At 40.9% G+C, this 26317-nt stretch overlaps 1 protein-coding gene across 2 annotated transcripts; it reads right to left on the minus strand.

Moving 5' to 3' along the window:
- Window positions 1-19490: 19490 nt before the first annotated feature.
- Window positions 19491-25749, minus strand: ACTC1 (actin alpha cardiac muscle 1). Of its 2 annotated transcripts, none has more exons than XM_075844122.1 (7): window positions 25429-25749; window positions 24100-24244; window positions 22902-23226; window positions 21542-21703; window positions 20767-20958; window positions 20080-20261; window positions 19491-19774 (listed from the first exon to the last, which is right to left on the minus strand). In XM_075844122.1, exons 2-7 carry the CDS (start codon window positions 24226-24228, stop codon window positions 19631-19633), a joined length of 1134 nt encoding a protein of 377 aa, XP_075700237.1. In that variant the 5' UTR covers window positions 24229-24244; window positions 25429-25749; the 3' UTR covers window positions 19491-19630. The 2 variants fall into 2 exon arrangements, with proteins under 2 accessions (XP_075700237.1, XP_075700238.1); XM_075844123.1 differs by lacking the exon at window positions 25429-25749 and adding an exon at window positions 24983-25312.
- Between the last annotated feature and the right edge of the window lie 568 nt (window positions 25750-26317).

Here is a 26317-nt window from a genome sequence, read left to right on the forward strand (position 1 = left end):
CTAGAGAGAGCAGGACATGCTATACATTGTTTTATTCACTGTCTATTTATACCCTCCTCCTTCTGTGTGGGTACATAACAGCCACGTTGATTCTTTAGCAATGTAAAACATCCTTTTCACAGACCCGTGTGTGCGTGTGCGTGTGCGTGCGTGCGTCGGCAGTAGATATTTATGTGTGTTAGTGAAATAGTTTTACAGTGATGACTGCTACTGGCAGTGTTTTTCCAACAGGATTGTCTCATTAATGGGCCTGTAGTTTCAGAGCAAAGTTGTCAGTCACACAAGCAGTGAGCTGCCAGCAATGTAATGCTGACCATACACGATATACCTGTACGACAGACATCTCCTTCAACTTCCCCATAAATGTGTATGCTTGGATCAGCTGAGTGTTTCAATAAAGAAGAGAGAAAAGGATGAACTGTTGCCAGAGATCTGAAATTAAATCGAACATGCTAGATCCTTGTTTCCCTGACTGCAGATAGGGGGCATCTGTAGGCAACCAGAATATAACTGTGGCTGTGTGAAGGGAAGCAGCTTTCCCGTTGCTTATAAAGCACCAATATAATCTGCAGCGCTGTACAGAGATTTAGAACACTCACATCAATCCCCTGTGGGGCTCGCAATCTAATTTGGGGCTTTGCATCAGTGAAATCGGGCTCTAATCACTATAAAGATATGTTTTGAAATTAACCAGCACAGACCTTTGGATCTAATTACAGTAAATAATACAGTGCCAGCACTGTGCTGGCATGGTCTATCAGGGGGCACTATTCTGACACTGATTTCAGTGGACATTTCTGTCTCTGCTTAACAGGGGCTCTCTACTGGAACTGTCAGTGGGGAGCATATTGTATTTAGAAGCATAACTTGAAGCTCCTGGGCCCAGTGGCGTAACTACCGCGGTAGCAGCAGTAGCGGCTGCTACGGGGCCCGGGGCTTGAGGGGGCCCGTGCCGCCAGCCGACACGCCCTCCCAAATGCCCGGTGGCGCCGCTAGCAGCCGTTATGGCTGCTACAGGGGTAGAACCGCTACTGTGGGGCCCGCGCCACCGAGCCTTACACAGGCACTCTCATGCCTGTAGGTGTCGCTAGCACCGGAGGGGGCCCCGGTGCTAGCGGCAGCCAAATACATGTATTAGCACTGAATGGCCGGGCATGTTCCGTGCCTGACCATCCAGTGCCTTACAATGACACTGATTGGCTAGCGTCGCGATGACATCATCGCGACGCTTCCATGCTTGGAAGGTGCTGATTGGCGGGGCAAGTCATTCTGCCCCGCCAATCAGCGTCATTGAAGGACGCTCATTCAGCTCCTGCAGACATGCTCAGAAGAGAGCATGTCTGCATCGCCAGTGAACAGCGTGGGAACGGGATCATGTGAGTATGTCAAGTTTATTTATTTTTTTCCTCATAAAAATGTGAATGGCATTATCTATAGTGGGGGGGTCTATCTACAGAGGGGGGTCGTCTTTATGTGGGCTATTATATATAGGGGGGTCTATATGTGGGGCAGTAGCTACAGGGGGGTCTATATGTGGGGCAGTAGCTACAGGGGGGTCTATATGAGGGGCAGTAGCTACAGGGGGGTCTATACGTGGGGCAGTAGCTACAGGGGGGTATATATGTTGGGGTGTGGGCCACTATATACAGGGGGGTCTATATGTGGGGGTGTGGGCCACTATATACAGGGGGGTCTATATGTGGGCCACTATATACAGGGGGGGTCTATATGTGGGGCACTAGCTACAGGGGAGGTCTGTACGTGGGGATGTGGGCCACTATCTACAGGGGGGTCTATATGTGGGGCAGTATATGTGAGACACTATACAGGGGTGGGCTATATGTAGAGCACTATCTATAGGGGAGCTATTTTTTAGGGTACTTTCTATAGGGGTGGGCTATGTGTGGGACACTATATACAGGGGTGGGTTACCTGTGGGGCACTAGCAACAGGGTGGCTATATGTAGTGCACAGTCTACAGGGGTGGGCTATATGTGGGACAATATCTACAGAGGTGGGCTATACGTGGAGCACTAACTATAGGGGAAGCTATATGTAGGGCAGCACGGTGGCTCAGTGGTTAGCACTATTGCCTTGCAGCTCTGGAGTCCATATGTGGGCACTATCTACAGGGGCTTCTATGTAGGTCACTATCTACAGGGGGCACTATCTACAGGGGGCACGGTGTGTGTGTGTGTGACAGTTATATTTAGATGTGTTGAGAATTTTAACTTTGTTTACAGGTGCAGAAATGTTTTAAAAGTGAGAAGCTGAAGACATCTAAACGGAAAACTGCAGAAATGGGTCATGGCCGGGAGAAATCCATCATAGATGTCTGAACCGGAGGGAGAAGAAAAGAACTAGAATCTGAGATGTCACCGGTGAGTCACTTAATGTAAATGTTTATTCTGCCTCTAATCAGTATTGTAGTCACTGTATGATCTGCAGCGAGATGATGGTGGTATGATTTTTTTTTTGTGAAACCGCATCTCCCAGCATATCCTTATAATTGTTTCGGCCATGCTGGGAGCTGTAGTTTTATGACGTACAAACCTATGCGCAGTGGCGTAACTACCGCTATAGCAGCTGTAGCGACTTCTACGGGGCCTGCAGCATGAGGGGGCCCGTGCCACCCGCCGGCACGGACCCTCCCATGGCCGCAGGCTCCGCTAGCAGCCGCTATGGCTGCTACAGCGCGACGCCACTGAAGGGGTTGTTCCTACAAAAGACATGCATCCCCTAACCACAGGATAGGGGATACATGTGGGATCGCTGGGACGCCCAGCGATGAGGAGAACTGGGGACCGAAAGTCCCCCCTAAGTTCTCCATGACAAACCTCGGACTTCCGTAGTCTGTCTGCAGCTCCATGGAAATGACTTGCGCACCGGTCGTGCTTGTGCGCATGTGTGACCAGCGCTCCTTTCATTTTTATTGAACTGCGCAGACGCCGGAAGTCCGAGGTTAGTCATGGAGAACTTCGGGGGACTTTCGGTCCCCCGTTCTCCTTATCGCTGCCAGCGATCACACATGTATCCCCTATCCTGTGGATAGGGGATGCATGTCTTTTGTAGGACAAACTATAGGCCGTTTTTTTTGGGGGGGGTCTGTATGGCGTAATCTACAGAGGGGGCTGTATGGCGTTATCTACAGAGGGGGTCTGTATGGCGTTATCTACAGAGGGGGCTGTATGGCGTTATCTACAGGGGGCTGTGTATGGTGCTATCTATAGGGGGCGCTGTGTGGTGGAATCTATAGGGAGGCACTATCTACAAGGGGGGGGTTGTGTGATACCCAGCAGAGGGGGGGGGCCCCAGTCAAAAGTTTGCTATGGGGCCCAGTCTTTCCTAGTTACGCCCCTGCCTGGGCCCCAATGCAAAATCTATAACAGGGCCCCCACCTACCATTATATTTTTTTGTAATACTGGTGTCTTTTTATGCAGCTAAAGGGCTTTTGGGCCCCCTCAGGTTCCAGGGTCTAGGTGCGACTGCTACCTCTGCACCCCCTATAGCCCCTGATTATATTCCTAACTCCTCAATAAAGTAAATTATTCTGAATGGCCATTTAATTGATTTTGTGAAACATAATCAGGTTCTCTGCTTTAAGCTGTTGCGGTAGTAATGGAAGAAGTGGTGGTCGGAGATGCCTGTTGCACTGTGCTGATGCCTGCATTTAGAGGCAGGCAGGCACGGTTGGTCATGTCACTCACCTGCGTCTGCCTATCCACTCCATTATAAAGTCCAGAACCACAGGGAAAAGGAGCAGTGGTGAGTTGTTGTCTTTTTTTTGCCCCCACCAATCAAAAATCTTACGCTTGTTCAAAGGTTACTAAGTCAAGTATTATAAGTTCATTTTTTTAAATCTATTATACAGAATATTTAAAACTCAAAACATGATGCAAAACCTCAAAACTGGTTTAGATTGGCAAATTAGTTTCTTTCTTGTATTTTTCTATTTATGTTAATAAGAGTTCTGTAGATGCCACCTGCCCTATGAGGGTCCTTTAGCATAATTTTAGCCTAATTGTAAACCTATAATTGTCTGCGTGTAGTGGTTAATCCAGATGTGCCAGTCTCTCCATGAAGGAACCTCGAAGTAAAGTTGAAGCTATCTGGGTCATTGGGGAATTAACCTAGTCCAGGAGATTAGTTGATTCGTGGCTCATAACCGACTCAGCACAGACAGTAATAACACTATAGAGATTCTGTTCTTAACGCATTGTCTACTATTTGGCATATTTAAACTGATAGGGGCAATATTTCACATGGATTAAACGCTTGTCTTGAAAATTAAGACTCATATAGGAAAATTTAGTACATAAAAGTGGATTGTGATAGCATAGCATACAGATTGTAATGATAGGAACTTCAGATGCAATGCAAGGAAGCAATGGAGAATGTAAAATGTTCTCCTACAACTGTAAGTGTGATTTTATAGCCAAAGTTCATCCTCACCACATCTGAATTTAAATCCACGTCTGTGGTGGAGCTGAGCAAATTTACTGAAATTTGTTTCGGGTCCGATTCGACCAAATCAGTCATCCGATTAGATTCTGTCCAAACAAATTCACCGTAAACTGTGCCCCTGATTGCCCTGAGAACTCCTGTCTGACTCTCTGAAATGGGGGGGTGGGGTGAAAAATAGTAAAAAAAAGGAAGAGAAGCAACCAGAGATTCGGGAATAATACATTTACCTACAGCAGTGACATAGGAGAAGCTGGTAAAAGTTTCAGAGAAAAAGTTGATTTAAAGAGAACACAGTGAGAAAGAGAGTCATGGGTAAAGGAGAGGCTGCAATGCAGCCCTCTGCATAGGCATACAGTGGAATACATTGCCTACAACATGTATATAAGGCACAGTGACCTTCATTAAGGGGTCTCAGGGTGTTATCCCAGCCTCCCCTTTCATATCTCCCAGCAGTCGGCACTTGGCGTTGATGACGTAGGAGGGCTGCTCCTTATACAGTGCCATCTCCTGGGCAGGCGGGCAACAATATTTTCTCCGGGCCCGCGACCTGTAGCAGCTCCCTCCACCTGCTGACGCTCAGGGACCTGAGACCGGTTCTCCGAGCACAGGGCAGATCGGCTGCTGAGACAAAGTGGGTGAGCATGGGGGCCACCATCTTGGCGCTAGAAATGATGGGTAGTGTGCTTTCAGTCTGCCCTGGGGAATCTCCTGACATCACTGTCCATATATGGGCAGTAAAGGGGGAGAGCTTCCCCAGAGTCTGAGTCCCCCCCGGCAGAGCATCCGAATTCAGAAGGGCGAAACCGACTGCGGGGACTCGGGCTACATTAAAAGCCCTCTAATTCGGGAAGCTTCTGACTTAACTGTCCATATATGGGCAGTGAAGTCACTGGAGCTTCCTGACGCATAAGTTAAACTTATTGCTTTGATGTATACCATACAGTGGCGTACATAACCCATAGGCTCCCATGTTTAAAAAAAAAAGATATATGTTTTCTTGCAGGATCCAGCAGGATGGAAGAGCATATTCTACTAGGCTATTGCATCCTTAAAAAAAGAAGTATACTAATGTATATCCGCCCAATGGAGGCCAAAAGTACACTCTGTTGGAGTCCGTCGGGCTAATAAAGCCATATGGACTTGTTTATCATATACATCAAGAGCTTTCCTACATGATAAACGTAGTGTCAACATATGTCTCATGGGACTATAGAGTATGTGGGCTAAGTCACCAGCAAGTGCGGATTATTAAACTCCCCAATAACAATAGAAACTCCAATAAATGTTGAATAGAACACAAGAGAAAGAAGGAGTCAGAAACTATTGGATAATATAAATTGCCAAAGGCATAGAAAAATACAAATTTTATTGGACAATGCAAATAACATGATTTAAAAATAGACTACAAATCAGAAGGACTGTATATCTCCAATTGTATAGGAGGGGAACTAGGGTCACAAAGGTTGGGCAGATAACAGTACAGAGAGTAAATTCTGTCATTCGTTCTATGGAGAGATCCCAACGCGCGTTTCGCGTGGATGGCTTTTTCAAGGGGTGTTCACGCGAAACGCGCGTTGGGGTCTCTCCATACCTGGGAGGTACTACATCCGTGGAACTATATGGGTCAGTACTAGTGTTGGTTTCACTGCAACTTTAATACCTATAATGCTATTTGCGTATCTATATATGCACTAACTTTGATTGTGCTCAAGTCAGGTTCAGTCTAATACCCTAAGTCTATTTAGATAACAGGTGTGGTTGTACGGAGACTTTCTCTGCTTACCACTGTTGTTATCTTCCACTACCTGTTACAAGACTTATCGTTTTGATGATATGTAGCAACACTGCGTATGTCTGTATGTAACTTTCGTTCTTACTGCATAAACTACACTGTAACTACCTAGAATGAATGACAGAATTTACTCTGTGTACTGTTATCTGCCCAACTTTTGTGACCCTAGTTCCCCTCCTATACAATTGGAGATATACAGTCCTTCTGATTTGTAGTCTATTTTTAAATCATGTTATTTGTATTGTCCAATAAAATTTGTATTTTTCTATGCCTTTGGCAATTTATATTATCCAATAGTTTCTGACTCCTTCTTTCTCTTGTGTTCTATGATAAACGTAGTGCATAAACGTGATGTTAACTGATCCTAAAATGGCTCGCCATTTTTATTCGATTCATGTACCGCAAACCCCAAAAATGTAATTTATTGCCAAATTCAAAACTTTTAGGAAATTTGGAGCGAATTTAATTCGTGTAGAATCGATTCGCTGAGCTCTAGTCTTTATTTTTAATTTTCGACTTCTCAACTTATTCCATCATATCTACATATCTGTCCCTTCAGACCTGTGAATGCCACTTGATTAATTTTTAAATTGCGGCAGTACTTTAGTAGCAATACATAAATGGCAGCATTATAGTAGTTATAGTTTTGTACATGGGAGCAGTATTATAGTAGTTAAATTTTTGTCCATTGGGGCAGTATTAAAGCAGTTACATTATTGTAAATATAGGGCAGTATTATAGTAGTTCTATTCTTGTACATAATGGGGTGTTATACTAGTTATATTCTTGTATATAGGGGCAGTATTACAGTAATAAAATTCTTGTACGTATGAGGCAGTTTTATAGAAGTTATATTCTTGTACCTAGGGAGCATTATTATAATAGTTATATTCTTATACATAAAGGTAGTATTATAGGAGCAATATTCTTACACATAGTAGGCAGTATTATAGTAGCTACAATCTTATACATAGTGGGCAGTATTATAGTAATTATATTCTTGTATGTGCGGGCAAATAGTATAATAGTTATAATCTTTTACTTAGGATGCAATATTTTAGTAGTTACTGTATATTCTTATACATAAAGGGCAGTATTATAGTAGTTATATTTTTGTATATAGTGGGCAGTATTATAATAGTAATTTTCTTGTACATAAGAGGCAGTAATATAGTAGTTATATTCTTCTCCATAGGGGGCAGTAGCATAGTTACATAGTATATACTATGTAACTATGATTAGTAGTAGTTCTGCAACTGAAAGATCAAGGATATCCGTAAAACCGTATACTCATTTGCCATGGAAGCACCCCATCTGAGGCGAGCTTGGAGTAGATCACAAGCGGTAATCTGGCGATGCATTTGATTGTCCAGCTAGCAGAGTGGTTTCCAAAATGATCTCCAAATTAAGGAGGAATGCAGAGGCTTTCATCCCAGCAGTAAGGCCTGGTATAGGCCAAAGCAGTGTAGACACCATCCAATTCAGCATATGGCCAAACAGACGGGACATCACAACATAAGCTACGTGTGGTGACTCGTTTCGTCACCATGTGACTGCTTCAGAGCGTGCATTTGTCTCTCTCTCTCTCTCTCCCTCTCTCTCTCTCTCTCTCTCTCTCTCTCTCTCTCTCTATATATATATATATATATATATATATATATATATATATATGTGTATATATATATTTTTATTATTAATAACATTTTTATACTTTTATAACCTCTGAGTCGAATGCCTATTTTTTCCCAGGGTTTCCCCCGACCCTTTGCTTCATCCCTATATAAAAATGCAGTAGTGTAGTACAGGGTGGGCCATTTATATGGATACACCTAAATAAAATGGGAATGGTTGGTGATATTAACTTCCTGTTTGTGGCACATTAGTATATGGGAGGGGGAAACTTTTCAAGCTGGGTGTTGACCATGGCGGCCATTTTGAAGTCGGCCATTTTGTATCCAACTTTAGTTTTTTCAATGGGAAGAGGGTCAGTACCGCAGAAGAAATGCTAGCACAGGCTTCCAGTATCCGTAGTTTCAGTTGCTGCACATCTCGTATCTTCACAGCATAGACAATTGCCTTCAGATGACCCCAAAGATAAAAGTCTAAGGGGGTCAGATCGGGAGGCATTTCTTCTGCGGTGTTGCTATCGGTGTGTGAAGAGTGGGAGAAGAGGGTTGCATTGACAATCCAACACAATGGGCAGCACTTTGAACACATTTTATAAGTGGTCAGAAACTTGTAAATAACTCATGAAAGAATAAAGTAACGTTAAAACCAAGCACACCATTGTTTTTCTTGTGAAATTCTCGATAAGTTTGATGTGTCACATGACCCTCTTCCCATTGAAAAAACTAAAGTTGGATACAAAATGGCCGACTTCAAAATGGCCGCCATGGTCAACACCCAGCTTGAAAAGTTTCCCCCCTCCCATATACTAATGTGCCACAAACAGGAAGTTAATATCACCAACCATTCCCATTTTATTTAGGTGTATCCATATAAATGGCCCACCCTGTAGTGATATTGTTGTACATAGTTACATAGTTGATAAAGTTGAAAAAAAGACACAGGTCCATCAAGTCTAAACTATAATCCTACCGTGTTAATCCAGAGGAAGGCAAAACCCCCATGAGGTTGATGCCAATTGCCTCATTAGGGGAAAAATTCCTCCCGGACTCCAAATATGGAAATTTTGAATAAATCCGTGGATCAACGTCCAATCTCCACAATCTAGGAGAACATAGTGGGCAGTAGTATAATACTCAAATATTTGTCCATATGAGGGAGTAGTATAGTATTATTCGTTATTGTTATACACATATTTAAATTTGACGACTAAAAAATTGATTTGGCTACTAAATCCGTTTAGGGGCTTCCCCAGGGCTGGAGCGCTACCCGATGCTCTGTCTGGGCACTCCCCGAAGTATACGTTTAATGTATAGTTCTGACGGATGCCATACAGTAGCATCCGTAACAAATAGGATCCAATGTTTAAAAAATTCATACCGCATTGTATACGTTTTTTGCAGGATCCCTCAGGATAGAATAGTGTAGTCTATGTTATTGTATCCTCCCAAAAAAAAAAAAAAGTATTCTGACATATACCAGCCCAATGGAGGCCAAAAGGACACTCTTTTGGCCTCCATCAGGCTAATGTAGTCCCTATTGACACGTTCAGCATGTATGTCAGGAGTTTTCCCGACATACACGCTAAACGAAGGGCTAAAGCACAATGTGAATTAGGCTAACATACTTATCAGACACATAATTGAAATTTCGCTATATAAATTAGGCATCTTACAACACCTGCTATATATTCCACCCTATAGAATAACCCTTTTGCAGTGTGCACCAGGTCAGACCTGCTAGCTGGCCGCAGTACTGTAGTAGTTTCACATGCTCTGCACATGTTAACCTACAAGCAGAAAACTGTCAGGAAAATTTGAAAGGGGGATGAAATGATATCTAAATGTTATAAGAATATGATGCACTCTGGATTTTTACAATTACCTCCACTGTGTGTACTAGACAATGAATACTGTGACTGATTAAAGCTGTCCTAAACAACAATGCTCTTTATGAGATAGATAACGAATCTATTGTGAGTGACTGGTCTTTGCCAGAACATGTGACCTGAGTCCCAAGACTAGTTTTTATAAGTAGCAAAATGCTGTGTTGGTCACTTTTGGCCTCATTCTGTTTCTTTGTGTATACATGTTCATGTGATACTCCTCATTTCCCAGTCACAAGTTCCCAGACTAAGGTCTTGTGTACGCAGCGGAGATGTGTGCAGAAGGTTGTTATTGCACATGGAGTCCCTGCATCTCTGCATTAAAGTGGTTTCCCATCTTGGATATTTATGGCATATCTATGAGATAAAAAAAAATGCTTTTCAAAGGTTTACATAACATAACCTATAAAGAGGGCCCGTCAGCTCTCCTGGCATGTCTGTTTTAGTAAACACTTGTATTTTCCATACAATAACAATTCTGGAGCGTCTTTCGTAGAACTTTGCGTTGTTCTGTTATTTCTCCTATAAATGTATAAATAAATTGACAACTGTGCATTACTATTTCCCTTGTCATTGGGGCGTATGCTTAAACACTCTGACATTATCCAATCAGTGATGACAGTCTCATACTCCATAGATACATACTCTATTGACAAGTGGAATGGTAAAGACCAATTGTCAATTTGTACATTTCCAGGAGAAATAATAGAGGTCAGGAGAGCTGACAGGTTTTCTTTAACGTGATTTCATATGGAGGAACAGATATTTTTCTGTTTTCTTTAACCAGTTCCCGACTGCTGGCTGTGTATTTACGGGGTCCTTAAAACCAGCGCCATAGACTATTTATGGCACGGGTTTTAGCTTGCTGTCCGAGCGATCGGGCAGCTGAATGTCAGGTCTCCGGCGGTCAGTGACTGCCGGGGACTCTGAGGAGAAGATAGAATCAGCTTTCAATGAGCGCTGTGTATATTAATACACTGGTTACATGATCGTCGGGATGCCGTTAGTGGCAGGCTGCTGCTGGGTCTTACTAGACCCAGCACAGCCCTATTAGTGACAATAGCCACTATAAGAGGGCTGATTTCCCCTATTACTGGGGCTGCTGTGCAGCCCCAGTTGCAGTGAAAAAACATGGTGTAAAAGAAGTAAAAAAAATAAATAAAGTCCCCCAAAGGTGTTTTCTGACATTTGATGGACATACCATAATAATAAAAGTAAAATAAAGTGCAAAAAAATTAATAATAAATACACATAAAATACCCACCCCCAAAAAAACTTTTCCCCCGCCAATCATAACGCTAGCCCTGACCCAATTACCCTAATATAGACATGTAATATATTAAAATTTACGGTAGACAAGTACGATCACAAATAAAAGGACTATTTTAGTGTAAAACTATGTTATTACCAGAAAAAAAAATAGCTAAAAAGTAAAAAAAAAGTATTTATTTACTATTATTTTCAAACTTTCAAAATTCTAAAATAGCAAAAAGGGTGTGTATAAAAATGATAAAAAAAGAAAGCTGCATTGTCTACGGAAAAAAACATCGCAAAAATCACATCGCTAGCCCAACAAATAAAAAAGTTAAAGCCATTTAACTAATGTGTGCTAAAAAAGGCTAAACGGTGTCTGGTCCTGAAGTCTCAAAATTGCCCAGTCCTAAACAGGTGAGAAAAACCTCCTGTCATACGGCTCTGCATGTGTGCCACAATCCAGCCTCCTGATGCATGAGGCCTTAGAAAACATTGTTATAATAATGACAAAGTGTTCACAAACTTTGCGTGTTTTTTTTGTAAACTAGGAGCTGTTAAAGGCTACGTAAACCTTTTGAAGACAATTTTTGTTTGTAACCCCTTCAGGACTGAGCCTGTTTTGGCCTTCAGGACGAAGCCGATTTTTCAAATCTGACATGTGTCACTTTATGTGGTAATAACTCCGGAATGCTTTTACCTATCCAAAGGATTCTGAGACTGTTTTCTCGTGACATATTGTACTTTATGTTAGTGAAAAAATTTGGTTGATAAATTCAATATTTATTTGTAAAAAACACCAAGATTTGGAGAAAATTTGCAAAAATTAGCATTTTTCTAAATTTAAATGTATCTGCTTGTAAAACCGATAGTAATATCACACAAAATAGTTACTAGTTAACATTTCCCATATGTCTACTTTAGTTTGGCATAGTTTTTTGAACATTCTTTTATTTTTCTAGGACGTTACAAGACTTAGAACTTTAGCAGCGATTTCTCATATTTTCAAGAAAATTTCAAAAGGCGATTTTTACAAGGACCAGTTCAGTCCTGAAGTGGCTTTGAGGGCCTTATATATTAGAAAGTCCCCATAAATCAACCCATTTTGAAAACTGCACCCCTCAAAATATTCAAAACAGCATTCAGAAAGTGTATTAACCCTTTAGGCGTTTCATAGGAATTAAAGCAAAGTAGAGGTGAAAGTTACAAATTTCATTTTTTTTTTACAAAATTCATTTGTAATACATTTTTTTCTATACCACAGAAGGTTTTACCCGAGAAATGTAACTTATTATTTATTGCCCAGATTCTGCAGTTTTTAGAAATACCCCACATGTGGCCCTAGTGCGGTTATGGACTGAAACACAGGCCTCAGAAGCAAAGGAGCACCTAGTGGATTTTGGGGCCTCCTTTTTTTAGCATATATTTTAGGTACCATGTCAGGTTTGAAGAGGTCTTGTGGGGCCAAAACAATAAAGACCCCCAAAAGTGACCTCATTTTGGAAACTACACCCCTCAGGGAATTTATCTATGGGTATAGTTAGCATTTTGAACCCACAGTTTTTTTGCTAAATTTATTTGAATTAGTTTGTGAAGATGAAAATCTACTTTTTTTCTGAAAAAACATAGAAATGTTTAATTTTTTCAAGGAATAAAAGAGAAAAAACACCCCAACATATGTAAAGCAATTTCTCCTGATTATAGCAATACCCCATATGTGGTAATAAACTGCTGTTTGGACCCAAAGGGAGGAGCGCCATTTGGATTTTGAAATTCTGATTTTGCTGGAATAGTTTTCAGTGCCGTGTCGCGTTTGAAATGCACTGGAGGGAACAAAATAGTGAAAACCCCCGGAAAGTGGCCCCATTTTGGAAACTACACCCCTCAAGGAATTTTTCTAGGGGTAAAGTTAGTATTTTGACCCCACGGTTGTTTTGCTGAATTCATTGGAATTATTCTGTAAAGGTAAAAATCGACTTTTTTTCTGAAAAAAGGTAGCCATTTTTAATTTTTACAAGGAATAAAGGAGAAAAAGCACCCCAACATTTGTAAAACAATTTCTCCCGATTACGGAAATATGCCATATGTGGTAATAAACTGCTATTTGGACCCACAACAAGGCTTAGAAGGGAAGGAGCGCTATTTGGCTTTTGGAGCTCAAATTTAGCTGAAATGTTTTTTTGGGTGCCATGTCGCATTTGCAAAGCCCCTGAGAGGCCAAAACAGTGGAAACCCCCCAAAAGTGGAAATTACACCACTTAAAGAATCTATCTAGGGATATAGTGGGCATTTAGACCCCACAAGTCTTTTGCAGGATTTATTAGAATTAGGCCGTGAAAATGAATATCAACATTTCTTCCACTAAAATGTTGCATTTTTTCAATTTCACAAAGGATAAAGGGGGAAAAGCCGCCCGACATTTGTAAAGAAATTTCTCCCGAGTACGGCAATACCCCACGTGTGGGCATAAATGGTTTTTCATTAGAAAGTAATTAACCCTTTCTGGACTGATCCATTTTTTTCTTTTCCTTCTTAGTCTTTTCCTCCCCGCGTTATAAGAGCCACAACTTTTTTTATTTTTCAGTCAATAGAGCGGTGTGAGGGCTTATTTATTGAGGGACGAGCGGTCGTTTGTATTGGTACCATTTTTTGGTACATACAACTTTTTGAGCACTTTTTATTACATTTTTAGGTAGAGCCAAGGTGACCAAAAAAACAGCGATTTTGCCATTCTAAATTCTTTATTTTTCACGTAAGACGCTCCATACATCACCCCCCACACTAAGACATGCTATGTTGTGGTGCGCGAAGGGGTTAATGTGCAGCGCATGGTGCGGAGTGAAAATTACAATTTTCCACTCATATGCCATTTTAGTGCACTATATGTTGTGCCCAGTTTGTGCCACTGAAGACAAATACCTCATTAAATATTAACCGGGTTCTCCCGGGTATGGCTATGCCATATCTGTGGACGTAAATTGGTGTTTAGGCACGCTGCAGGGCTCAGAAGGGAGGGAGCGCCATTTGGCTTTTGGGGCGCAGAGTTTGCTTGGTAGTTGTTCTGTTTGGAGTTTTACTGGTGTTTCAGTTTATAATGTGGTGGCGTATGTAATCTGTGCGGGATACATCAGGGCATAATAAGAGGGTATAATAATGCAGTAAATAATTAATAATCCGCAGATAAGTGGCCGGTGTCACACTGATAAATGGTGCCCGATCTTATCTGCTTTTGGAACACTGCACATTTTGCATCGCCATATTCTGAGAGCCAGAACTGTTTTATTTTTTCTCCACCGGAGCCGTGTGAGGGTTTATTCTTTGCGGGACAATCTGTAGTTTTCATTGGTACCATTTTGGGGTACCAGAAATTTTTTTGATCACGTTTTATTCCATTTTTTGGCAAGCAAGGTGACCAAAAACCATCAATTCTGACAATGTTTTTTATTCGTTTTTTTATGACCTTCCCCCTGGGCTATAAATGACCATTATACTTTATTCTGCGGGTCGATACGATTACAGTGATACCAGATGTATATCATTTTTTTATGTTTTGCAGCGTTTGTGCAATAAAAATCACTTATTTATAAAATAAATAATTTTTTGTGTCACCATATTCTGAGAGCCATAACGTTTATATTTTTCAGTCAAAAAAGCGGTGTAAGGGCTTGTTTTTTGCGGGACGGGATGTAGTTTGTATTGGTACCATTTTGGCGTACATGCGACTTTTTGATCACTTTTTATTGTATATTTTGGGAGGGGTGGTGACCAAAAAATTTGGATTCGGGCACTGTTTTTCGTTTATTTTTTTCGCGGTGTTTACTGTGCGGGAAAAATAATATTACAGTTTTATAGTTGGGGTCGTTACGAACGCGGTGATACCAAATATGTGTACTTTTTTTAACGTGTTCATTTTTTTCCTATAATAAAATACTTATTATAGGAAAAAAAGCATTCTTTGTTTATGTCACTTCTAACTTTTATTTTTACACTTTTTCAAAACATTTTTATTATCTTTTTTTTACTTTTTTTACTTGTCCCACTAGGGGACACTTACACTTGCAGCTTTGATCGCTGCTGGAACACATTACACTACACATGTAGTGTAATGTGTTCTAACTGTCATTGTGACGTGACAGTCACACTGACAGGAAGCATCGGAGGACCGGCCGGAGGCTGATCCTCCGAGGCTTCCGTACATGGCAACCCGGAGGTCATTGTCTGCCCTCTGGTTGCCATGATAAGGATCGCCAGCCCCCGCAAATACATGTGGGGGGCTGCCGATCCGCTGTAAACCTCTTCGATGTGGTGATCGCAATCGACCACCGCATCGAAGGGGTTAATTGCCGATTTCAGCGGCGACATGCCGCTGATCGGCAACGGGGAGAGCAGGGCTGACACCCTGCACAGTTAACCGCCGCTGCAGTGTAGCGCCGCGCGGCGGTTAACTGTTAAAGAACGGACGTAACTGCACGCCCAGGTGCGCGAAGTTACTGCTCACCTGGACGTACAGTTACGCCAAGGTGCGGGAAGGGGTTAATAATCAATGTTTTCTTTTGTTTAGAACAAGTTTTGAATTGGGTTCTATTTAAAAAAATTATCATGAACTTTTTGAGTTACAGCTTCTATGTAGAAGAGACGCGGGACCAGCGCTCACCGAAGCCATCAGTCTTTCCGATTCGGCTTTGTCTGCAAGATACAGCTTCTATGTATCCAGGATGCATTTAAAAAGTTTTTATTAATAAAACCTAATTCAAAACGTGTTCTAAATAAAGTTAGGCCTGATTTACACGAGCGCGTTTTGCGTAACAGCTGCGTGTGTCATCAGTGTATGATGCGCGGCTGCGTGATTTTCGCGCAGCCGCCATCATTATGACACTCCGTTTGGATGTTTGTAAACAGAAAAGCACGTGGTGCTTTTCTGTTTACATTCAGAGTTTGACAGCTGTTGCGCGAATCCGTGCGTCCTGCGTGGTTTTCACACACCCATTGACTTCAATGGGTGCGTGATGTGCGAACAGCGCACAAAGAAAGGACATGTCGTGAGTTTTACGCAACGCACTCGCGCTGCGCAAAATTTACGCACTGTCTGCACTGCCCCATAACCTAATATAGGTGCGTACGACATGCGTGAAAAGCACGCGCGTCGCATGTGCGTATATTACACTCGTGTAAATGATGCCTAAAACATTCATATATTTAAAAAAATATGCCTTCAAAGGTTTTGTGATGCTGCAGTGCTGCCTTCTGCTGACCCTGGTTCTCAACTACGTTTGGCTATATCTACATATAACAGGTGTCAATGTGTAGCCTTCTCCTGAGATTGGAAAGTTTCCTCATCCACTAACTATGTGATAGAAACAGGTTCTCTGACTTTCAGTGATGATCATAGTGATGGCTTTTATGGTTCTTGCCTGACTTTATACAGTCTATATTTTTTTAGATTGTTTATATGTGGACGGCTGAGCAAAGATCTGGCTCTGCTCTGCTTTCTACTGATTGTTTTGTTTGTGTCTCAGTAAATGGATTAGGTAATGCTCCCAGGGCATGTGATGCAGTTCTCCAGCCACAACAAGAGGTCACCAGGAACTTGGCAGATGTGAAACAGCAGCCCACAAAGGACCTTCACAGTACATCATATCAAGAGCGTGTTTGTAATATCCTCTTAATTTAGATGCATTGGCTTAAAGTCTTAGCTGCATCAGGACAGAAGGCCAGCCAGCTGTATTGTGAAGGTTACAGTATGTCCTCCTGTGTGACTTCTCATTGTGTGTAATGCACATATATATAACCTTATATTTCACATGGAATATTTGAGTTCTGCAAAGATGAAAGCAAATAACAGTCCCTGAGGGCACTCAGATGTTGTTTTATTGCAGACATTGGCTATCATCCTCCAGAAACAAATAGTGATTTTTGCAGTTTTCCGCCGCAAAAATCGCAACATTTGCTATTTGTCGTCTGTTTTACCTCCCCAATTGAACTCAATTTAGAACAACTGCAACAAAAGTGCAACAATTCCGCAGTAAAAATTGACATGCTGCGGGTTAAAAAAAAACGCACTGCGGGTCAATATATGAACGGTTTCTCAGCGGATTTTTTTTCGCAGTGTGTGGATGAGATTTGTTCAAATCTCATCTACTTCGCTACTACTGTAATACACTGCGGATTAATCTATTGCGGGAAATCTGCAGCTTATCCGTGCAGTGTGCACATACCCTTAAGGTAAATTTTTCGGTTTTATTTCTTAATTTACCCCAAAGTTTTGTTTTTGTTTTTTTCTGCATGACACACAGGGCTATCTTATTATTTAGGAAAAAAACGGTCAGACCCAAAAAATGTTTTTTAACATTTTCCCACCCATACCGTAGTGATGCCAAATATTTGTACATTGTATAATATATGGCATTGTACTATTTCAGTTTTATATTTATCTCCCTCTCAAGTTCAAACACAGCCTATGTACATGGACGATAGACATCCAAGTACAGAAAATTTTGGGTGAAAGATCAAAAGCAGATAGGGCAAAAATTGGTGGCCATGGGTAATTATTGTATACTTGCCAAATTCTGTGTGACAAAATCCAATTGTGTCATACAGGATGTCTAATACTGGTGCTTGTGGGTTTTGAGAGTTGTTGTTTTTTTGGGGAGGGGGGCTTTTTTCCCCATTGTTGTTTTTCTTTTTTGATTATTTTACGTTTTACTTTGTTTATAGATTTATTTTTATTCTATGGAGGCACATTTTATCAGGGAACACATGATCTATGTGTTCCCTGCTATCCAGATACAAATGATTGATAACAGTCATCTAACGGTAACAGCCAATTAGATTACTGCTACCAGCGATCCGTATACACAGACATGCAGAGAAGACACATATTGTGTCTTCTCTGCATGCCTCTGAGCCCCTCTGCACAGGAAAGTTCTCTATCAGCTGACCAAATTCCAAGGCAGCGCTCTGAGCGATGTGTTCAGGGAGTTTTAGCGACAGCCCGATCCTGCCAATAGCACTGCGTGCAGTAGTGTGCCGTGCCATCAAAGCCAGCACATAAATTAGCCCCTGTTAATTTACCTGGCAAGGGCAGGTATGTGTTTAAGAAAATTATACTGGGGATGTTATATTAATTATTTATTAGAAATTCAAATTAAGTACAAAGGAATGGAAAATAAAAATGATGTATCCTAATTATGAAACCATATAGTCAGGATTCTGTTTATTTTGTCAGGAAAAGCAAATAGTTCAGTACAGGTTTAATGTGGTGCACATCTGGTGTAAAGATCTCCCTATGTATATGTCAAACATCCATTGAAAAGTGTAGTTGACTTAGCTTATTAATACAGTCAAGAATAAAACAAACAAAAACAAAAAACAAGTATGCCAACAACTACCCTCAAATGAAAGCCACAAGGACCCTCATTTAACATATGTCATGCCCATTATATGCACTATGAACACATTCAGCATACTGCATACATTGGGAGCGATTCCTGTCATATACCTTGAAGGGGCACCACATGGCCAAAAGTATAAGAGAACCATTAATTTGTGTTTTAGCCATACCCATTGCTAATAGGAGCATCACATATAGCCAAAGATAAACACGTAATATAATGAGTCATATATGAGATCTCAGTGACTTTTAGTGGGTCCCTACAAATCACTAAAGCTATAGTCCACCATCTAGGGGCAATACATAAGAAGGGAGACAGCCAAGTGGGGGCCTACTCTATATTTGAGGTGTTCAATAAGCACATATTGATGCATTGTTCAGGTGTGACTATACATTTAGCCTGTATTTTGCTATTCGCCAAGAAATTTGTTGTTAAGACCGAATATTCGTAAAGATGTTACTTTGCAATAATTTTTTATGTCGTTATTCTTGTTTATAGACACAATGATGAGTTTTTGAGGTGTCCTACCACCATTCTGAATGTATTGACATGTAGAAATGTCTAACTAGTCGTGAGGTCTTTCATTATGTTGATCTTCTGCCTTGGCTTGGGCAATTTGTGGACTTCTAGCTTTTGGATACCAATAGATGACATTTTACTGTTGTGGTTTCTTTAGGGAATTGTCTGCTTCTCCTGTAGTGAGTATATATGGCAACAATGTTTTTGAATTTAATGAAATTGTAGCTTTCACTATTTTTTATATAACATATTACATGTTTTGTAACAAAAGGAAAGTCCAACTTTCAGTGCTTTCATGCACTTTTTAAATTTTGTTACTAGTTTTGTTTATTTCTCATTCTATTTCTCATTCTATCTTATATCCCTTCCTTTACTAGGAAGTGTATATAGGAGATTCTAAAGTGCATTATTGTGCTAGTTAGCCTTCAACGTATCTTTTTTTATTTATTTTTTTCCCCAAGAAACTTTTGCATTGAACAGGCAAACCTAGATCAGATGGCTTATTTTTATTGTTAAACATAACATCCCAGGCAAAGAAAATCAGACAGGCGAACTCTGATGGACTTAATAATGGCATCTGTTTTATTTATAAAGTAATAAATATGATGGAGTGTAAACAAACTGTACAATGGCTGCCCAGTGTCTTGTTGTTCTGAGTTGGAGGTACTGTGTATGTGTCGATGAAGGAAAATGTGAACTTTTTAGAAGCACTTCCTGTGCACAATGGAGGGTCCTGCCTCATCATACTCCTGCTTGCTGATCCACATCTGCTGGAAGGTGGACAGAGAAGCCAGGATGGAGCCACCGATCCATACAGAGTATTTACGCTCAGGTGGGGCAATGATCTGTGGGATGAATGAAATGTAAATACATAGCCGTGATACAAAACACTGCCTACTTACAATATGCCATGCACAAATTAATTATATCTTTCTTTCAGTTGTAGCAGAGTTAACTAACCCTATAGTCTGATATACATCCCTCACATTGAACCAACGCTGCATACCATAGCCATGTCATATATCCTATAAACTTAATCGCAGCATCCCAATAATAAGCTGGAAATGTTGTATTCTGTATTTTTCTTATGTAAAACTTATTCTGCATTGTCTTTTTGGATATTATGAACTAGATCATTTTTAGTACTCACCTTAATCTTCATGGTGCTGGGAGCCAGGGCAGTGATTTCCTTCTGCATTCTGTCAGCAATACCTGGGTACATGGTGGTACCACCGGACAGTACGTTGTTGGCATACAGGTCCTTGCGGATGTCAATGTCGCACTTCATGATGCTGTTGTAGGTAGTTTCATGAATACCAGCAGACTCCATACCTGAGATCAACAAAATGGAAGCCACGATTTGTTAGTAGAGAATATAGTGTTTGCCAAGAACACGTGTTATTAGTGCCCAAGGCTGAATTAAACAGGCTCTGCCAACTGGAAAGCAACTGTCCAAAGCACTAAGCAGGTGTTAGAGCTTTAAAATGATAAAAGGGTCTTTGTTGAAGTAGCAGCTTGTGTTGGCCAGGGTACATGTGGGGGAGTCATTTCAAAGTCTTTCAAATAAATCTTAACCTAACTAGGCTGGATTTAAATTTGTGTAGTACAGTGACATTTACCATGTAAAGAACAATGCTGATACTGGAACATATGAAGGTAAATTTTAGGTAATTCAGTAGTATTGTGCTGGGCAAGTCTGTTTTGATCCAAGTATTTGGGATAGCTTGTGATTACTTATTATAAATGAACCGTTATCAGGTCATATAATGCGCATTAGTTCTAATGGACTTTGGAAGTATGCGGTATGGTGTGTTCATGTCAATGGTTAGAGGCTCACCGATGAAGGATGGCTGGAAGAGTGTCTCAGGGCAACGGAAACGTTCATTTCCAATGGTGATGACTTGACCGTCAGGCAATTCATAGCTCTTCTCCAGGGAAGATGAAGAGGCAGCGGTTGCCATCTCATTCTCAAAGTCCAGAGCCACATAGCACAGCTTCTCCTTGATGTCACGGACAATTTCACGCTCAGCTGTAAAGGTGAGAAAAATAAAAATGTTAAACTAAACCTTCTTATTACCATAATAACATTTTCAAATACCATATTGTGTAGGAATACATTAGGAACTATTAAAATGTCATTTTTAGGTGTCTGGATATGAATTAACTAAATGTATACTGAGAGGTTAAATATATCTCTAGATATCATAAAATAAACATATAATTTCCAGTTATCTCAAAGTAATACAAGAAAGTAAGAGTACATTAGCTGTCTCCTGGGAGGAAAGAGCTGTAATTCTGCCCCTAGCTGACATGAATGTGATTTGTATAGTATGTGCGATATACTGCAAGGACTGTGCAGCAGTTACAAATTGCTGCAAATCACATAGAATATTTACTGTGTCCCTCCCAGAGCTCTGTCAGAGTCTTGTGACGACCGCTGACTCCTAATGTGCCTCAGGCACACCATATTACACACTAGAGCCTCTATCTCTTTGTGTTATTGCTCATGTAATTTTTTTACAAACTGACATGGCTATGAGAATAAGCACTTTTGAGGTCTAAGCCCTACTGCTCGGAAATTCTTGGATACCAAGAAATGGCATTAAACTTGCCTGTGGTCACGAAAGAGTAGCCACGCTCAGTCAGGATCTTCATGAGGTAATCTGTGAGGTCCCTGCCAGCCAGATCAAGACGCATGATGGCATGGGGCAGAGCATACCCTTCATAGATGGGGACATTGTGTGTGACACCATCACCGGAGTCCAGAACGATACCTGTATATCACAGACAGAATGAATAGGTTAACAATTTAAAAGATAAATTTACACAATACTGCAGGTGCGAATATACCATTGGTGCAAGCTGTGAAGCTGCACAGGTGCCCAATAGGTAATGGGCCCACTGTCACCTTAAAGCAGCCTTCTTCTGTCTAATAGATTGCATGTAAATGCCTGCGCTAATACATTTTTTGGCTAATAATTACTGATGGATTGTTAGATAGACATAAGGGGATGCTCTATGATGAGATGGAGAGCAAGGCGACCATATATTATTCTTTCACGAGGGCCCTCAGCTGCCCGTGTCCGCCCCTGCTAGATTGTACACAGCTGTCTACTTGTTCTGCTTTCTGTATAACAATTATTTTGGATCTGTGGTTGATAAATGGCCTAGCAATGCTGAAGACACAAAATATGTGCCAAGCAGAGCTGTGCTGTATGAAAAATACCACCACAATCTAAGTAAAAAAACGAAATGGGACCATGCCAACGGACATCACTAAACATAAAGTGTCAGTAAGCAAGGACAGCCTGCAGACTGTGCACGAGAGAGGGATTATTATACTCACAGCTACTTTCTCTACTTTCATAAAAGCTTTAGGGATTTGAATATCTTAAAACAATATAGGGTGAGGGAGATACTGAGCATTCAGCGGCACTTTCTTGCTCGCTATTTATATAGCAGACAGATGTTACTGCCCTGTGTACTGCTCAACCAGAGTGGGGTCACGGCAATCCTTTGCCCCTCCTCTGTGAAGTGCTATTCCTGTAAATATAAGCCAGTATTTCAGTAGCACTAAATAGGCTAGATTCAGAGACGAGATGCCCGTGTCACCAGTGTAAGAAGATTAAAGCTCCCATCGCATTCTGGTTGAACTTGCAATGAATTAATTTGACTTTGATGTATTATTGGGTGCAGGCTTGGAAGAAAAAATAATAATTTACTGTCAATTTGTTGACCCTAGCTTGTGCAACATTTTGTAGGTTAAACTTAAAATTACTATAAAATATATTAACCCATTGTAACACTGCTTAAATAATTAGAGCCTCTATTAATCTCATGTTTCAACATCATCTTTGAGACTGCATTGTTATTCATGGGTGGAACAGTATTTGTAAAAATGTTTTAAAAAAAGGCTGGTTGTTGTCCATACTGATAAAATACGTACAGTTTTATTATCATATGTGTTCTCACCTGTGGTACGACCAGAAGCGTACAGAGACAGCACAGCTTGGATGGCAACATACATGGCAGGGACGTTGAAGGTCTCAAACATGATCTGTGTCATCTTCTCACGGTTAGCCTTGGGGTTCAATGGGGCTTCAGTGAGCAGGGTAGGGTGTTCCTCAGGGGCTACACGGAGCTCATTGTAGAAGGTGTGGTGCCAGATCTTCTCCATATCATCCCAGTTGGTGATGATACCGTGCTCAATGGGGTACTTAAGGGTCAGGATACCTCTCTTGCTCTGAGCTTCATCACCTACATAGGAGTCCTTCTGACCCATACCCACCATGACACCCTGTATTGAAATAAAAGATTGAAAACTGATGTGATATTTGCTGGAATTAGCATTATTTATAAGTTATCTATCATCGATAACCTCAAATTAGCTTAATAAGCAGAAAATATGGACTTGAGTACTGTGGAGGATGCGTATAATTAATTCAGTCAGTTCTTTTGATATACTGTTTCTAACTCTGGATCAAAGTTACTCTGACCTATGAATGAAGGTGACAAGGTCATGACTCATTAAGTTGGCATTAACATAATTTGGCCCCATAAACTGTACAGCTCTTCTTTACTACTGCCTTAGTGCCAGTGGTTCCAATATATTCCCTGTTGAGGACTTGGCAGGACCTAACAGTAAATGATACTAATAGGCTGTTGGCAAGGCTTAATTGTAATATGCTGAGCTTCCCCTCATGAGTATTTGGATGTTAGTAATGCTTCTGCTGATATTTCAGCTATGACAAAACCATTCACTATGTGCCAGCATTGACTGTATAACAAGACCAATTTCATCCAGCACCCAGTATGACAGGAAAATATGAGGAGGCTCGAAGCCGCCTATTAATACCTGGATCATCTTATCACTGGACCTTGCAGCACACAGTCTGAGCTATTTCTATTTTTATCTCTCAGTAGTAGGAAAACAAGGAAAGATTAAAAGGTATAGATAAGCACTGAAAAATAAAGCTAAAACTTGTCAATGTTCTGTGCACAACTTGGCAGGAACCCTACATGTTAGTGCCCGTCTGTTGATCATATTGCATTACTTAATGGGATAGATCATTTTATTACTGACTATAGGTAAAAAAAAATGTATTCCTTCTACTTATCAATAAATATCAATTCCCCTAATTGTACTAATATTTAGGAAAAGATGTATTACCTGATGACGGGGGCGACCAACGATTGAGGGGAACACAGCACGAGGGGCATCATCCCCAGCGAACCCAGCCTTTACCAGCCCTGAGCCGTTGTCGCACACCAAGGCGGTAGTCTCCTCATCGTCACACATGTTGGCAGGTTATGTTCTGTAAAACATGTTAAAAATAAAACACAAACTCTGTAATGACTGGATATCAAATATTACTACACTATCACTTGTATAGTGTTCAGATTAAAAATACATCTATCTCTATTGTCTGGATGACCAAGTTTTGTACCTATAGTACAGTGCTGGATATTTGTATCCGTTGTATTATTGTTAACCACTGAAAGTCAATAACGCTATCGCAAATATTGTGCATAAAGTACATATATGGTTACAAGTTTTCTACACTTACTAGAGGTAAAACCCTCCTATTTAGAAGGAGTTAAATTAGAAGTAACTTTACCACTTTGAAAGTTAGACATTCCATAAGGAGAATTCCTATGTTTATGATTATATTGCTATCAAATTTCAATAAAAAAATTATTGTTATACTGCTGGAGCAAACCGTAATATTATTTTATATTGTTTACTAGATTATTTTCTAAAGCAGAGAATTCCATTTGCTAAATTTTAACTTTAACAGTGAAACATAAAACAAATCCCCCCCCCCCCCCCCCCACATGTCAAACAACAGCTGTCCTTCAAACACAAGCCTGCACTGTGCCCATCTACTCCCTACCCTCACACAAGCGCAAAATAAGTTTCATGTTTCCACACCTGACACTTTTAACTTCTTGTGGAAAAGCAGCACAAAGCAAAGTCAATATTACGGCTATGTAGTCAATATTCCAACTATGCTTGAGAAATACATAGTAAAATAACAGAGATTTATACATACACAAACACAGGCGTAGCATCGGGATACTGTGGTAAAAACTAAAGATACCACATCACAAATTCATGATGTGTTGTGCCAGGTGGGCGAAGTGATTTGGCATTCACTGTTTTACACATAGAAGTCATTAAGTCGCAGAAAACTGCAAGCAACTGTTGCAAATTCCTGAAACCACTGGAAAAACACTAAATGAGTTGTACGTTTCCAGTTTGTAAAGCTGAAATAGACATTGGTCCAATCATTTCAGCCTTCCCTGCGTGATAATCCTGTTGTGTTGAAGCCGGTAGATTAAGCAATATTCTGTATATCTGAAGAGGATTAACAAAAGTTTTACTATTTCCAATGTTTCCAAATAACCGAAGCTTGACTTTGTCCCCATAGTATAAGCATTGAAGTCCATCTGACAGGAACGAGCAACAAGCCACCTACAGGTCCCTGCTGGTACTCACCTGGTCAGCACAAGAGAGCTGGCTGCTGTGATTGAATTTGGCTGGGTGCTGCCTTGGGGACTGAGCTGTTAATTTATACCCTGCCTGAAGATGTAGAGTCAGTGGGGAGCTCCACAGGGAAAGGCAGACGGCCTATCCTTATTTGGTAGCTTCTGGGCCATTGAGTAGCAAAGAAGCCATTAATGGAGTAGGTGAGGGGGAGGGCAGGGTCCATGGACCCCTTAGCCCATGTATGGAAAGTGTGGAGGTGGGGAGAGCACTACGAGGGATGGCCAAATAGGGATTCCCAAAAACGCATGCCTTCAATGCAGGGTGAGAAAAAAAATAACAGCACAATGAAAGAAATAGCACAGAAACAGTGACGGCTGAGGGGCAGACAGGTGCAATACAATTGGAAGGAATGGGTGGGGGAGGGGTAAGGGAAATAGCAAATCATTACCGAGCTCCAGACCAGGGACATTTGTGTTCTGTCTAATGAAAGATCGGACAGGAGTTTATTGTTCCCCTGACTTATACATTAATAATGAAACATGAAACCTCTTAAGTAGCAGAAAGCCTGGCGCTCTGAGTTCACATAGTACGTTATATGTTCCTTGTGAGCCTGGCTATAATAAACACATAGTAGAGGCGAGACTGCAGGTCCCTTAATAATATTGTCTTACTAATCCCCTTAATACCTTGGGAGCCAGCAGTCTATCACTTTAAAGATCCTTGCTATTTTCTACAGGTCTTTACAACACTGGATAGCAGTAAAAATAGTAATGCACTTGTAAAAACTGTACTACACTATAGATGTAGCAGAGCTGGATTTGTCATTGCACCTTTTGGTCCTGATTTTTTTGTTTCCTTACCCCTACAAGTAAAATTGGTTTTCCAATAAAAAGTCACG

The sequence above is a fragment of the Rhinoderma darwinii genome, chromosome 12 (genome assembly GCF_050947455.1).
Source record: "Rhinoderma darwinii isolate aRhiDar2 chromosome 12, aRhiDar2.hap1, whole genome shotgun sequence".
Taxonomy (NCBI): Eukaryota; Metazoa; Chordata; class Amphibia; order Anura; family Rhinodermatidae; genus Rhinoderma; species Rhinoderma darwinii.

Bases quoted from the DNA above. Each gene is read 5' to 3' on its own strand.
- ACTC1 (XM_075844122.1), bottom strand. From the start codon at position 24,228: ATGTGTGACGATGAGGAGACTACCGCCTTGGTGTGCGACAACGGCTCA. The intron at 23,227-24,099 runs GTAATACATCTT...ATTTCAATACAG, and splicing joins TTGGTCGCCCCCGTCATCAG to GGTGTCATGGTGGGTATGGG. The intron at 19,775-20,079 runs GTGAGTACTAAA...TTCATCCCACAG, and splicing joins CCAGCACCATGAAGATTAAG to ATCATTGCCCCACCTGAGCG.